General features: G+C 49.8%; 1 protein-coding gene across 2 annotated transcripts in view; it reads right to left on the reverse strand.

The window, feature by feature from the left end:
- Nucleotides 1-2654: 2654 nt before the first annotated feature.
- The window catches only part of tnfaip8l1 (tumor necrosis factor, alpha-induced protein 8-like 1), a 99123-nt gene continuing 85300 nt past the window's right edge, over nucleotides 2655-16477 (reverse strand). For both annotated transcript variants that reach the window (XM_072482721.1, XM_072482722.1), the window contains exon 2: nucleotides 2655-5038. In XM_072482721.1, coding sequence (XP_072338822.1) covers nucleotides 4473-5038 — 566 coding nt within the window. In that variant the 3' untranslated portion in view covers nucleotides 2655-4472. The remainder of the gene's footprint in view (nucleotides 5039-16477) is intronic.

Below are 16477 nucleotides of genomic sequence, written 5' to 3' on the forward strand. Positions count from 1 at the left end.
CATCCAAGATGGCATCTCCCATGGGTTGCACATGGTGGTCAGGGATGGACAAAATGGCGGTGGGATGGACAAAATGGCAGCAGCGTGGTGCACGAGGGACAAGATGGCCGCGCCCGTGGTTGCACGTGGCCCTAGGATAGGGGGGTGGTGACCTGGGGCCCGAAGGGAAGGTTGCCGCAGCGGTCCGGAGTCGCTGGAGACCGCGGCCACGGCTCGTGCCTGGCAGACCCCCACAAAATGGCCCTTCTTGCCGCACCCTTTGCAGGTGGAAGTGCGGGCTGGGCAGCGCTGGCGGAGGTGCTTCGCCTGCCCGTAGAAGAAACAGCGGGGCCCAACGGAGTTAGCGGGCCGTCTTACAGCGCAGGCCTGCGGGGACACGGGGAAGGTCTGTGGGACGGCCGCTGCGAGATGCCACGCAGCCCAGGGGGCCGCCGCGCAGTCGGGCGCATAGGATTGCATGTTTCTGGAGGCAACGTCCATGGACCCTGCCAGGGCCCGTGCCTCTCTAAGTCCCAGGGTGTCTTTTTCTAAGAGCCTTTGGCGGATATCTGAGGAGCTCATACCTGCTACGAAGGCATCCCAGATTAGGAGTTGTGTGTGCTCGCTCCCCGAAACTTGCGGGCAGCCACAGTTTCTGCCCAGCATCAGTAGCGCACGGTAGAACTCCTCCAACAATTCCCCGAGGCTTTGCCATCTAGTTGCAAGCAGGTGAAGCGCGTAGACCTGATTTACAGGGCAGATATAAAGTCCTTTTAACAGTACGATCACAGCATCAAAGTCCTCCGCTTCCTCGATGAGGGTATAGATCCCAGGGCTTACCCTGGAGTGCAGGAGATGCAGTTTCTGTTCTCCTGAGGGTGTGCCTCCGGCCGTCTCTAGGTAGCCTTTAAAGCACGCCAGCCAGTGCTCAAATATCGCCGCCGAGTTCTCCGCGTGGGGGCTGAGTTGTAGACACTCTGGCTTGATTCGGAGATCCATCCTTTCAGTTTAACTGTAGTCTATTAAATTGATGCACGATCAATTACAATTAAAGACGAGGTAGTAACATAACTGAAGGCTTTATAGACTAGAACTGTTCCCCAGCAGCTTCGATACAGAATGAGGGCTGCTGGGACGGCACCGGTTCTTATACCCCACCTGTCAGGGCGGAGCTACATACCAAACAGCCAATGGTAAACTCCTAGGTTTAACCAATGGTCTTCAGTCTCTCGGGTACTGCAATACCTGATAATACCACATGTTCATGCTGCTGTGGAGTGTTTCATTTAGAAGGATCATGCCTTTGTCGAACATTGTGCCAAAAAAACACTTTCAGCATATGTTAGAACATAGAACAGTACAGCACAGAACAGGCCCTTCAACCCTCGATGTTGTGCCAAGCTTTGTCCAAAACCAAGATCAAGCTATCCCACTCCTTGTAATTCTGGTGTGCTCCATGTGCCTATCCAATAACCGCTTGAAAGTTTCTAAAGTGTCCGACTCCACTATCACAGCAGGCAGTCCATTCCACACTCTAACCACTCTCTGAGTAAAGAACCTACCTTGGACATCCCTCCTATATCTCCCACCCTGAACCTTATAGTTATGCCCCCTTGTAACAGCTACATCCACCCGAGGAAATAGTCTCTGAACGTCCACTCTATCTATCCCCCTCATCATCTTATAAACCTCTATTAAATCGCCCCTCATCCTCCTTTGCTCCAATGAGAAAAGCCCTAGCTCCCTCAACCTTTCCTCATAAGACCTACCCTCCAATCCAGGCAGCAGCCTGGTAAATCTCCTTTGCACCATTTCCAATGCTTCCACATCCTTCGTATAATGAGGTGACCAGAACTGCACACAATACTCCAAATGTGGTCTCACCAGGGTCCTGTACAGTTGCAGCATAATCCCACGGCTCTTAAACTCAAGCCCCCTGTTAATAAACGCTAACACACTATAGGCCTTCTTCACGGCTCTATCCACTTGAGTGGCAACCTTCAGAGATCTGTGGACATGAACCCCAAGATCCCTCTGTTCCTCCACATTCCTCAGAACCCTGCCGTTGACCCTGTAATCTGCATTCAAATTTGTCCTACCAAAACGATAATCAGGCAAGTCTCCATTCAAGTACTCAACACTCTTAAGGAAAAAGGAGAGGGTCTACTCGGACCATAATTCCCCAAGCAGACTGTCAGTCACTGGGCAAAATACCTCACCGCCAAAACTTTTAAATAAGCATCAATATGTAGATTGGCCAGTGGTGACAAGGGCCCTCTCGGTCAGATCTTTCAAGCACGTTCCGAATCTCTGCACCACTGGACCTTACCCTGGAGGTGGTGAAAGTGGGAAGCATGCATTTTCAAAGTACATCTGGGAGCAGACGCAGTGTTTCATTTGTTCGAGTTCATCCCAAACAGCTGCGCAATGCAGGACTTTTCCAGGGGGTGCACAACGAGACAGCCATCAACTCACTGAAAGGTTTGTTCTGGTCTACCAATGGAAGGAGGTGCTCATGATGGAATGCTGCAGACTGCACATCCCAAGGACCAGGGCTTTGCGCAAAGGAAATGCCCCAAGGTTTGGTCCTGCCGCCACCATGGGCTCAGTGGGAACTGAGGGCCCTGTCGTCGCTGTGTTCACAGAGGCTGGAAGCAGTGTAAAACCCCTCTGGCTGTATGTATCAGAAAATGTTTAATAGAATGTAAATACAATCTGCACCGTACGCTGATTGAGGTGTTGTAATTTGCCAAGTACCACATTCTAACCAGGTGATATGTATTGCACTGTGAATTGTAACATTTGGATTGTACTCTAATGTATCTCTACAATTTTAAGAACAAAAACATATTTTTTAAACAGAAAGAAACACACGGCTCAGACATATCGGCCACCCAAGTGGTTATTTTTTGGTAAGTGCCCAGGCAGCAAGTGTTGGCACAATATCCAAATCATGCAGGCATCACAGCTCAGTTTGAACCTGTCCTAACTGATATCTACACCTATTTTCCACGAGGAGCCACTGCTCCTGATTCTGACTGATATTTATCCCTCCCTCAAACCGGCTGAAACATGTCTGCTGTTATTTTAAGTGATTAACTAACTCCGTGAAGTCCAAACCTGGTTATGTGGGTCTCAGTAAACATAACCTAGCGGTGGTTTTACTAGCAGTACAGCCAGTCAGTGAATGAGAGGGGAGCGTTGAAGGGAAATTGACAACTTTTCAACGGTGAACTTACAATACAAATATTCAAAGCACAGATGTGATACAAATATAGATTAGAAACGCAACATACAAACCATTTCACATTATAACAGTTGCCAAACTTCCATTTTGAAAACCAATTCACAATGCCACCCCCCACCCCCCGAAACAAAACACAAGCTCATTATAGATTCAAAATGGCTCCAAGTACAAACAGTAGATAGGCAATCGCACACAAATGGACCCAGGAAGTTCGGTGTCTCAAAGCCAAAAGAAACCCCAGAGTCATAGCTGGTATCCCACTTCAAATAAACATGGTAGATAATCCTTTGACATTGGTGGTAAAAAATAAACTATGCAAGTCTAGATCAGGAACAGCAAGTCCATTTAGCATTTGATTTGTTTGAAGGCTTCAGGGTAAAACCAGTCTTGCTCAGAATCAGTGTTTTCATAACCTTGAGGCTGAAGCTTTACAATTGGAGAATGATTGTAGTGGTTCGCAGTGGGTGTAAGTGCTTGATGGGCTTTGATTGTGTTCTCCCTTCCTCCCAAATCCACTCCAATTACCTCTTTTCTTCTCCTGAAGGCATCAACTCTTGCTGAAGGCATCACAGCCCCCCCCGTGTATCTCACCACGCATGCGATCCCAGGTAATGGCCATAGTCAGGCTATTTGGCTGTAGGGGCCGCATAGCTGAGCCTGATCGTGTCTGCACACACTTTCGAGCCAGGGTTATTGGATAGCCAATCTGAAACCCTGGTTTATTTCCCTCTTTACATTTTAACCCCAGGATGACCCAGCTCCCATCTCACTACCACTTCCATGGCTAAGTTCAGCCACTTCAGCTAAAAAATAATTGAACCCAAAATGATTTTGACCTGTACAGCTGAACAGAGCTCGCTACAGTTTATTCATCTACCAGTTGGATTGTCTCCAGTGTACATAAAAGCTATTTCCATTGCAAGGTCATGTTTGATTCCAATTATTTGGGTAAAGGGGCTTGTTGTTGGCCTGGATCCATTGAAAGAAGATCTCTCCATTTCCTGTATTACTCACATATGTATTGGTATGTAACATGGCTTAGAAAATGGGTGGTCCACAGTTTAATGCCCTAGTAATTAAATGACTCACTGTAGTAAAATACTTCAGCATCAAATTGCGGTAGGGTATTTTCCCATCTGTGTGGAAAAAGGAGCCTCGTCAAAACTAACATTTTTATGCCATGCATTTTTTTTTAAAGCCCTCCACCTCACAGTGCACTCGTCTGTCACTCTTACAAATACCCCAATCAAATGTTTCCATCTTCCAGCATTTTGTTTATCCCCTCGCAAAGCTTCTTCACGTGTGCACGGAAAGGCTCTGTTGGACCGTACAAGGTCGCCAGGAATTCACAGTCCGCAAAGTGGTTAAAGATATGGTCGATGCGCCCGTGGGACTTGGATGTTAGGTGCCGTTTGATGGCCTGGTGCAGTAATTCCCTGCACTCGTTCAGGATGTTGGCAAGAACCCGCCTGTCAAACGTGAAGTCAATCTGGTAGAAACTGACGGCCGTCATGGCCAATTGGTGGATCTTCTTGCGGAACTTGTCCACCAGCACCAGCTCCTCTGCACTGAACTGGTTATTCCTGTAGAGAACCCCAAGTTTAACTACCACCTTGATCAGATTTTTAATAACCTTCTGGGCTTCCTTTTTGTTTCTCGTGTATTCCTTGGTCACCTGGTAAAGTTCATCCAAGACCTCACTGCTTATGTCGTCGATGAAGATATTGGCCATGTTTTTGGATGCCATTTTGCCCAGTAGTTTCTTCTGTGCCTGTATGGCCAGGTTTTTGGCGTTGAAGACGTCCATCGTCTCTGGAAAAATATACAACACAATTCCACATTAGAGCTTTAAGAAAATAGTTGCAATCTGTTCCACCCCCACTGCCCACTATCCCATACACCATTTTTCCTTGAATCATGGAACATTACTGCACAGAAAGAGATCATTTGGCCCAATGTGTTCTCGCTGGCTGACAGTGACCATCCAGCCTTCTCCCTCTTCCCAGCTCTTTGTCTGGAGACTTTAGGTTACGGCACTTCAGATGCATATCCAAGTATGTTTCCAATGTTACGCGGAATTCTCCATCTGCCAGCTTTTCAGGCAGCGACAGCTAGGTCCCCACCACCCTGTGGGTGCAAAATAAAAGTCCCCTCAATCCTCCCTCAACCTCTTACCCTAAATCCATTCACACTGGTTATGGGCCCCTCAACCAAGGTCCTTCCTCTCCACTCTACCTGGACCACTCATCATTTTATACACCTCATTTAGCTTTCCCCTCACTTTCCATTGTTCAAAACAAAACAATTCCAGTCTATCCAACTTTTCCTCAGAACTAAAATTCTCTCATCCAGACAACATTCTTGTCAACTCCTCAGGACCCTCTCAACTGCAATGACACTGTTCATGTAATGCGGTGCTGTGATGAAGTGGGGTGGCAGTGGCGTAGTGGTACTATCGCTGGACTAGTAATCCAAAGACCCAAAGTCACACTCTGGGGACCTGGGATCCCACCAGGGCAGATGGTGAAATTTGAACTCAATAAAAATCTCAAATTAAAAGTCTAAAAGGTGACCATAAAACCATTGTCGATTGTCATAAAAACTCACCTGGTCCAATAATGTCCTTTAGGGAAGGAAATCTGTTGTCCTAACGTGGTCTGGCCTACATGTGACTCCAGATCCAAAGCAATGTGGTTGACTCTTAAATGCCCTCAGCGATGGGCAATAAATGCTAGCCCAGCCAGCAATGCCCTCATCCCACGAACGAATAAAAAAACAGAAGTGCAGACACTACTTCAGCTGTGGCAGAACGTGTTTATGCCATTTAAAAAATTTATTGTTTGGAATGCCCGAGGTGTTGAGGATCCTGAGGGAGTTTGGAGATTTCTCCGGGTACAAGCTTAATATGGGGAAGAGCGAGTTGTTCGTAGTGCACCCGGGGGACCAGGAAAGGGGGATTGATGAGCTCCCGCTAAAAAGGGCGGAGAGGAATTTCAGGTATCTGGGGGTCCAGGTGGCTAGGAGCTGGAGGGCCCTACATAAGTTTAACTTCACGAGGCTGGTGGAGCAGATGGAGGAGTTTAAGAGGTGGGACGTGCTGCCACTCTCCCTGGCGGGTAGGGTGCAGTCAGTTAAAATGCCGGTGCTCCCGAGGTTTTTGTTCCTGTTCCAATGCCTCCCCATCCTGATCCCTAGGGCCTTCTTCAGGTGGGTTAACAGGAGCGTTTTGGGGTTTATGTGGGCGCAGAAGACCCCGAGGGTGAGAAGTGTGTTCCAGGAGCGGTGCAGGGATGGGTGGGGATTGGCGCTGTCTAACCTCTGTGGGTATTATTGGGCCCCAACGTGGCGATGGTGCGTAAGTGGGTGATGGAGGGGGATGAGGAGGCATGGAAGAGGCTGGAGACGGCGTCCAGTGTGGGAACGAGCCTGGAGGCGTGTGTGACAGCGCCGCTGCCACTTCCTCCAATGAGGTATACCACGTGCCCGGTGGTGGCGGCTACCCTCAAAATTTGGGGGCAACGGAGACGTCACAGGGGGAGGTGGGGGCCTCAGTGTGGTCCCCGATTCGGGGGAACCACCGGTTTGTCCCGGGGAGGATGGACGGAGGGTTTCTGAGCTGGCACAGGGTAGGTATTAGAAGGATGGTGGAACTGTTTGTGGACAGGAAGTTCACGAGCCTGGGTGAGCTGGAGTAGAAGTTTGGGCTCCCCCCGGGGAGCACCTTCAGATATATGCAGGTAAGGGCGTTTGTTCGGCGGCAGGTGGTGGACTTCCCACTGTTGCCGCCATGCGGGGTCCAGGACAGGGTGCTGTTGGGGGTGTGGGTTGGAGAGGGGAGGATCTCGGCAATGTCTCAGGTGATGCAGGAGGAGGAGGAGGCCCCAGTGGAGGAGCTAAAGGGTAAGTGGAAGGAGGAGATGGGTGAGGAGATTGACGAGAGGATGTGGGCGGATGCCCTGGGGAGGGTAAACTCCTTCTCCTCTTGCGCGAGGCTCAGCCTCATACAATTTAAGGTGCTGCATAAGGCTCACATGACCGGGGCAAGGATAAGCTGGTTCTTTGGGGGCAAGGACAGGTGTGTTAGGTGCTCAGGGAGCCCAGCAAATCACACCCACATGTTCTGGGCTTGCCCAGCGCTGGAGGACTTTTGGAAGGGTGTAGCGAGGGCGGTGTCGAGGGTTGTAGGCTCCAGGGTCAAGCCGGGCTGGGGGCTCGCAATAGTTGGGGTGGCAGAGGAGCCGGGAGTGCAGGAGGCGAAAGAGGCCGGTATTCTGGCCTTTGCGTCCCTGGTAGCCCGGCGAAGGATTCTTCTTCAGTGGAAGGATGCGAGGCCCCCAAGCGTGGAATCCTGGATCAGCGATATGGCGGGGTTTAGTCAATTGGAGAGGGTGAAATTTGCCTTAAGGGGATCAGCACAAGGGTTCTTCAGGCGGTGGCAACCGTTCCTAGACTTCCTGGCAGAACGTTAGAAGATGGTCAGCAGCAGCAACCCGGGGGGGGGGGGGGGTCCGTTTTTCTTGAGTGGGTGTGTATATTTGCCTTTGTGTTGATGAAGGCTGTTAATACATTATTTATGTATATGGGGGGGGGGGGGTTGTTCTTTTCTTTCTGTATTTTGTTGTTGATATTTTGTGAAAATTTGAATAAAAATTATTTTTTTTAAAAAAAATTATTGTTTGATGTGGGTGTCGCTGACAAGACTACCTTTTGTTGCCCATCCCTAATTCCCCTAAACGGAGTCACTTGCGAGGCCATTTCAGAGGCAGTTAAGAGACAACCACATTGCTGTGGGTCTGGAGTCACATGTAGGCCAGTCCGAGTAAGGACGGCAGATTTCCTTCCTTAAAAGGATATTCCTGAACCAGATGGGTTTTTATGACAATGGTTTCATGGTTATCATTCCTGGGATTAGTAATTTTTAATTCCAGTGAGGAGAGGAAGGAGGCATCAAAGCCAGATGTTCATTTTTTAAATTAACCACAACTGGTAAGGTTTGATGTTCAGTGTTGGAATATCCCAATAATAGTCACACATAGAAAAATAGTCATCAATTACAGGTCTTGTTATTGTCTTGTATTGTTAGACGATTCGAAACGAGATAGGAACTAATTATAATGTGAACATGTATCCTGAGGTGCCATTGTTGCCCTGCAGTCATGTGCTAAATAATAATGTTACCAGATTATCAGTAAACCAGTCACATAGAGAGCAGCAAGAAATACACTTGGTGAAGCTCCAGCACTTTGAATCTAAAGTGTGATTATTTCTAATTTATGGGAACCAGAAGACAGAACAGGCCCATTCTTTTCACGGGCTGTGCAAAAGCCTGCTTATAAAATACAGTGACAGATTTGTTCAAAATGTTTGTGTTAAGTTCTTATACAGGCTTCACAGATGGTACACAGTGCACGCCAAAGATTATTTAGTAGATCTCTAAGCACCCCGCCCCACAACCTCCTTTACACAATGCCTCCACCACCTGAACTCAGGAGCGAAAAGGTAGATTTAACAGTGACCCCTGAGTAGTGGCCACAAAGTTTGATATTTCTGTGCATTGCTGAGGAACGTTATCACTTACTGCTCAGATATAAGAGTCTGTGATTGGCAAACAGTGTACTTCACAACACCAACAGACCTGTCCTGACTAGCCAGCCAGTCAGTGTATGCCTGAGTAATGTCGCAGAAACCACGAGCCAAGCACAACAGAAGAAACTCCACCCAGTGTATTCTCAAGGGAAGATATAGCTCAACCCATGTCATACTTAGATTTAGCATTTAAACCTGCTGCCATTAAGAATGACTGGTTCAGTACACAGCAAGATTTAAATTAGCGGAGGAGGCCATTCGGCCCATTGAGTCTGCGCCGATTCACTGAAAGAGCACACTACCTAGTCCTACTCCCCCGCCCCCTCCCACACATCTTTGGACACGAAGGGGCAATTTAGCTTGGCCAATCCACCTAACCTGCACATCTTTGTACTGGGGAGGAAACCGGAGCACCGGGAGGAAACCCACGCAGACATGGGGGTAACGTGCAAACTCCGCACAGACAGTGACCCAAGTCCGGAATCATAGGTTATCATAGAATTTACAGTGCAGAAGGAGGCCATTCGGCCCATCGAGTCTGCACCGGCTCTTGGAAAGAGCACCCTACCCAAGGTCAACACCTCCACCCCATCCCCATAACCCAGTAACCCCACCCAACACTATGGGCAATTCTGGACACTAAGGGCAATTTATCATGGCCAATCCACCTAACCTGCACATCTTTGGACTGTGGGAGGAAACCCACACACACACGGGGAGGATGTGCAGACTCTGCACAGACAGTGACCCAAGCCGGAATCGAACCTGGGACCCTGGAGCTGTGAAGCAATTGTGCTATCCACAATGCTACCGTGCTGCCCCGGGCTCCTGGCCCTGTGCCCTAGCAATGCTAATGACAGCAGCGGCATGTGGCACAGTGGTTAGCTCTGGGACTACGGCGCTGAGGACCCGGGCTCGAATCCCGGTCCTGGGTCACTGGCCGCGTGGAGTTTGCACATTCTCCCCGTGTCTGCGTGGGTTTCACCCCCACAACCCAAAGATGTGCAGCTCACGTGAATTGGCCATGCTAAATTGCCTGTTAATTGGGGAAAAAAAATGATTGGGTACTCTGAATTTAATTTAAAAAGCAATGCTAACCACATTCCTGGAAGTTTCATCACATGGCTTGGCTCCGTAGACTCCCACCACGCTCCAGTCATCAGTTGGCCAATACACCCACCCTTGTAATGCACTGCCTCCCTACCCCAATTGGAAAACAAAAGACTCATTACTCAATTGGCTATCAGCCAAACAGCCTTCCCACACACACCCTCCCTCCCTTCCGCCAATTTTCAATATATTTATATTTGGTAAAGGGGAAAGTTCAATGTTTTTTTAAAAACCTTTATGAACATTCCTGTCATTTTCCTTCAGGTTTGCACGCAGCAGTGTCCTGGAGATTGATCTTCAATTCCTCGAGACTCCAGGCCAGTCCAGCATCTGAACCAAATGGAGGTGATAATAATATAACCAAGTGAGCACAGCTGCCCCTTAATAGTGTAGAGAACCACTGCAGGAAATAGCTTATCCCTAATAATAATAATCTTTATTGTCACAAGTACTTAGAACTTAGAACATAACAGCGCAGTACAGGCCCTTCGGCACTCGATGTTGCGCCGACCTGTGAAACCACTCTAAAGCCCATCTACACTATTCCCTTATCGTCCATATGTCTATCCAATGACCATTTGAATGCCCTTAGTGTTGGCGAGTCCATTACTGTTGCAGGCAGGGCATTCCACGCCCTTACTACTCTCTGAGTAACGAACCTCCCTCTGACATCTGTCCTATATCTATCTCCCCTCAATTTAAAGCTATGTCCCCTCGTGCTAGACATCACCATCCGAGGAAAAAGGCTCTCACTGTCCACCCTATCCAATCCTCTGATCATCTTGTATGCCTCAATTAAGTCACCTCTTAACCTTCTTCTCTCTAACGAAAACAGCCTCAAGTCCCTCAGCCTTTCCTCATAAGATCTTCCGTCCATACCAGGCAACATTCTGGTAAATCTCCTCTGCACCCTTTCCAATGCTTCCACATCCTTCCTATAATGCGGCGACCAGAATTGCACGCAATACTCCAAATGCGGCCGCACCAGAGTTTTGTACAGCTGCAACTTGACCTCATGGCTCCGAAACTCAATCCCTCTACCAATAAAAGCTAACACACCGTACGCCTTAACAACCCTCTCAACCTGGGTGGCAACTTTCAGGGATCTATGTACATGGACACCGAGATCTCTCTGCTCATCCACACTGCCAAGAATCTTACCATTAGCCCAGTACTCTGTCTTCCTGTTATTCCTTCCAAAATGAATCACCTCACACTTTTCTGCATTAAACTCCATTTGCCACCTCTCAGCCCAGCGCTGCAGCTTATCTATGTCTCTCTGTAACGTGTAACATCCTTCCGCACTGTCCACAACTCCACTGACTTTAGTGTCATCTGCAAATTTACTCACCCATCCTTCTATGCCCTCCTCCAGATCATTTATAAAAATGTGGCCCCAAAACAGATCCTTGTGGTACACCACTAGTAACTGGACTCCAGTCTGAACATTTCCCATCAACCACCACCCTTTGTCTTCTTCCAGCTAGCCAATTTCTGATCTAAACTGCTAAATCACCCTGAATCCCATGCCTCCGTATTTTCTGCAGTAGCCTACCATGGGGAACCTTATCAAACGCTTTACTGAAATCCATATACACCACATCAACTGCTTTACCCTCATCCACCTGTTTGGTCACCTTCTCAAAGAACTCAATAAGGTTTGTGAGGCACGACTTACCCTTCACAAACCGTGTTGACTATCTCTAATCAAATTATTCCTTTCCAGATCATTATACATCCTATCTCTTATAAACCTTTCCAAGATTTTGCCCACAACAGAAGTAAGGCTCACTAGTCTATAGTTACCGGGGTTGTCTCTCCTCCCCTTCTTGAACACTGCAATGAAGTTACTGTGAAAATCCCCTCGTCGCCACATTCTGTTACAGTGAGGGAGAATTCAGAATGTCCAGTCCACCTAACAGCACGTCTTTCAGGACTTGTGGGAGGAAACCGGAGCACCCGGAGGAACCCATGCAGACATGGGGAGAACGTGCAGACTCCGCACAGACAGTGACCCAGCGGGAATCGAACCTGGGAGCATGGCGCTGTGAAGTAACAGTGCTAACCACTGTGCTACCATGTCAAAATTAATCAGAGAACAGCTTTCTCAACAGTCCAATAGATAAACTGAGCTAGGCAGATCAAACATTTGGTGGCATGTCAGCTGACCTCAGCTGGGATACCAGTGGGCCACCATAACTGGCCCTCATGCTTGGATTAGGGAAGTAGGAGTATCTGAAATCAACCTTGGTTCTTGCTCCTGCCTGCTATTTAGCAATTGCAAATGTAACAGAAAGAGAACATGGTTAGATCAAGCAAAACGTCTACATCTTTGACAGAGGAGTGAAGAGAAACACACAACAGGTCGGAGAAAGGCAAGTTAACATTTCAATTATTAACTGTTGACAAAGGTGTCAATCTTGGCCTGATTGGTAGCACTTCTGCCTGAGCTAGACGGTTGTGCTAAATAAATGCAGGTTTGTTCTTTTGTTTCTTTCATCAGAACAGTCAAGATGCAGACAAGGAAAAAATTCCTTGCTCTGCTGCAAGGCTTTGTATATTTTATGCTAGATTCCATGACACCATTCAAAGAACAATATGTCATTCTCTTTGTATTCTGGCAACTATCTTCCATCAAGCACCAGCACCAAACCCCATGATCTGGCCACTTACTTCCCTGCTGGATACAAACAAGCTGCATATTTGCCTACATATTAATGACTATAATTCAAATAGGAGATCTGTACTGGCAGGTTGTCAGAATGCATAGCATAGCAAACTGAGATTTTGACGCTCCTGGACTGTGACCCACACTGTTTCTCAGTTTCATGGGCACTCATTGCCTTCCACTAACTTGGTCAAGATGCCATGTCAACTGAGAGGGAATGTTGGCAGGCCATTTTGACATTAGGTGGGCAGTGGAGGGCATCGCTAACTGGGTCTATATCTGTCCTCTTCTTTTTATTTTTAAAAAAATATTTTTATTAAGGTTTTTTAACAACACAATTTTTTCCCCTTACAAACAATAACCCCCCCCCCCCCGTAACAAAATAACGCAAATTCTCCCTGAGCAAGATATATACAAGGCAAGATAGTATATTTACATAGCTTTATACACTGGCTCTTGGCCGCGCGTACCGTTTCCCCCCACCCTCCATGCTATCTCCCGCTCGTCCATCCCCTCAGACAGTCTCTCGTTCCCCCCCCCCCCCACCCCCCCCAGGGTTGCTGCTGCTGCTGATTGCTGATCGACCTTCTCCTAATGCTCCACGAGATAATCTAGGAACGGTTGCCACTGCCTGTAAAACCCCTGTGCAGACCCTCTCAAAGCAAACTTAATTCTCTCCAGTTTTATGAACCCCGCCATGTCATTAATCCAGGCCTCCAGGCTAGGGGGCTTCGCCTCCTTCCACAATAGCAAGACCCTTCGCCGGGCTACTAGGGACGCAAAGGCCAGAATTCCGGCCTCTTTCGCCTCCTGCACTCCCGGCTCATCCACTACTCCAAATATTGCTAGCCCCCAGCCTGGCTTGACCCGGACTTTCACCACCTGGGATATTACTCCCGCCACTCCTCTCCAGAACCCCTCCAATGCCGGGCATGACCAAAACATATGGACATGGTTCGCCGGGCTCCCTGAACATCTTTCACATCTATCCTCTACCACAAAGAACCTACTCAGCCTCGCCCTCGTCAAATGCGCTCTGTGAACCACCTTAAATTGTATCAGACTGAGCCTGGCACACGAGGAAGAGGTATTAACCCTACCCAGGGCGTCGGCCCATAGCCCTTCCTCAATCTCCTCACCCAGCTCCTCCTCCCATTTACCTTTCAGTTCTTCTACTAGCGCTTCCCCCTCTTCTTTCATGTCTTGGTATATTTCCGATACCTTGCCCTCCCCGACCCATACCCCGAGATCACCCTATCTTGAACTTCTTGTGCCGGGAGCAATGGAAATTCCCTCACCTGTCGCCTCACAAAAGCCCTCACCTGCATATATCTAAATGCATTTCCCGGGGGTAACTCAAATTTCTCCTCCAGTGCCCCTAGACTCGCAAATGTCCCGTCAATGAACAGGTCCCCCATTCTTCTTATCCCCGCCCGATGCCAGGCTTGGAACCCCCCATCCATCTTCGACGGGACAAACCGGTGGTTACCCCTGATCGGGGACCACACCGATGCTCCCATTGCACCCCTGTGTCTTCTCCACTGGCCCCAGATCCTTAGTGTTGCCGCCACCACCGGGCTTGTGGTGTATTTTGTCGGCAAGAGCGGCAGCGGTGTCGTTGGCCTCCAAGTACCTTTCAATACACCCCCTCACCACCTCATCGGCCAGCAGTCCCACATCCAGCCGCCACAGCGGGCGTTGGTCCCTCTCCTCTCCCAGCTCCAGTTCCACCCAGTGCGGGGCATGGTCCGAAACAGCTATGGCCGAATACTCCGTCCCCCCCACTCTCGGGATGAGCGCCCTGCCCAGAACAAAGAAATCTATCCGGGAGTAAGCCTTATGCGCGTGGGAGAAAAAAGAAAATTCCCTGGCCTGCGGTCTTGCAAACCTCCATGGGTCCACATGACACATGCTTTCCCACCAGAATTGCCACCCCTCTATTTTTTGCGTCCAATCCCGAGTGAAATACCTGTCCTGCCCATCCCTTTCTTAACCTGACCTGGTCTGCCACATTCAGGTGTGTCTCTTGGAGCATTGCCACATCTGCCTTCAGTCCCTTCAAGTGCGCGAACACTCGAGCCCGCTTCACCGGCCCATTCAGGCCCCTCACGTTCCACGTTATCAGCCGGATTGGAGGGACTCTCTCTCACACCCCCCCCCCCCCCCCCCCCCCCACCCCGCCGACTATCCATCTCCTTTTCTGGGCCAGTCCCTTGTCCGCGTCTCCCTCACTCTCCAGTCCCCCAGCTGGGGGACCCCCATCCCAGCCACCTCTTCTGTGTCCCGTTCTCTTTCGGCCAGTGCAGCAGCAACCCTTTCCCCCCACCCCCTTCCCCACCTCCCTCCTCTCCCCCCCCCCCCACCTCCCTCCTCTCCCCCCCTTTCCCCCCCCCTCCCGCTAGATCCCCGTCTAGCTTTTTTGCTCCCCCCATATCCCTCCCGTAAGTCAGCTGACACCTGCTGACCCTGGCTTCCCCCGCCATCCCTTTAACCCCCCCGTGTGGGACTCTCCCAATCAATGTACATTCCTTTGTCCCCTTCCCGCCCTTTTTATTTTTATTTTTTTGCCGCGCGCGGGAAAAACCCCGCGCTTCCCAAAGCCTGCCCCGCCCCCCATGGCGCTTCTCCTGTCATGGCCTTGTCCCTCTCCCCCAGCCCATATATCCTTTCCTGCGCGTGGTTGATCCCCTATGTACAACAAACATCATACTTCACCCCTCAAACACCCCCCTCCCACACAAACCCTCAATTAGAGTCCAATTTTTCAGCTAATATAAAGGTCCACGCCTCTTCGGGCGTTTCGAAGTAGTGGTGTTGGCCATTATGTGTAACCCACAGTCGCGCTGGCTGCAGCATTCCAAATTTCACCCCTTTCCGGTGCAGCACCGCTTTGGCCCAGTTGAAACCCGCTCTCCGCTTAGCGACCTCCGCGCTCCAGTCCGGGTATATTCTGATCTCCGCATTGTCCCACTTGCTGCTCCGTTCCTTCTTGGCCCATGTCAGGACCCTCTCTCTGTCCGTAAACCGGTGAAATCTCACCACCATCGCCCTTGGCGGCTCTTTTGCATTGGGCTTCCTCGGCAGCACCCGGTGCGCCCCATCCAGCTCCAGCAATCTCGGGGGGGCCTCCTCACCCATCAGCGTCCCGATCATTGTGCCCACATATGCCGCGGCATCGGCCCCCTCCATTCCTTCTGGGAGACCCAGGATCCTCAAGTTGTTTCTCCTTGATCTGTTCTCCAGGTTTTCGAGTCTTCCCGCCCACGTCCTGTGCAGCGCCTCGTGCCGCTCCAATCTTTCCGCCAGGCCCACGAGCTCGTCGCCGTTCTCACTCACTTTTTCCTGGATCTCCTGAATCTTCACCTCTTGGGCTTTCTGGGTTGCTCCAAGTTTTTCCACCATTGCCAGTATAGGCGCCACCATCTCCTTACGCAGCTCCTCGAAGCAGCACTTGATGAACTCTTTCATCTCCTCTCTGTCTGTGGGCGCCGCCATTTTGTTTTTTTCTTCTTTCTTCTCCCGCTGCTCCAGGGCCGCTTTCCTTGCCGTTTCACTGCGGGTCCGGTCCATGCAGGGCTGTAGGGGGCTTCCTCCGTTCTTCCCCACGGGTTGTTTTTTTTTTTTTTTTACAGGTCCGTTGGGGCTCCGTTAGCGGGCCCAAAAGTCCGTTTCTGCGGGAGCTGCCGACTCGCGCGGCTTAGCTCCGCATCGCCGCGACCCGGAAGCCATCTGTCCTCTTCTAACATTCATCCTCCAGCAGAAGGAGTGAAAATTGCCCTGGATCTCCTTACCACCCCCACCAGGCTGGGGATGTTGTGGAAGGTGTTTCAACTCTGGGTTCTCCGCGCAATGCCAGTCAGTAGCTGAAAAGGTCATTTATGTAGTGC

Source organism: Scyliorhinus torazame, chromosome 18, assembly GCF_047496885.1.
Source record: "Scyliorhinus torazame isolate Kashiwa2021f chromosome 18, sScyTor2.1, whole genome shotgun sequence".
Classification (NCBI taxonomy): domain Eukaryota; kingdom Metazoa; phylum Chordata; class Chondrichthyes; order Carcharhiniformes; family Scyliorhinidae; genus Scyliorhinus; species Scyliorhinus torazame.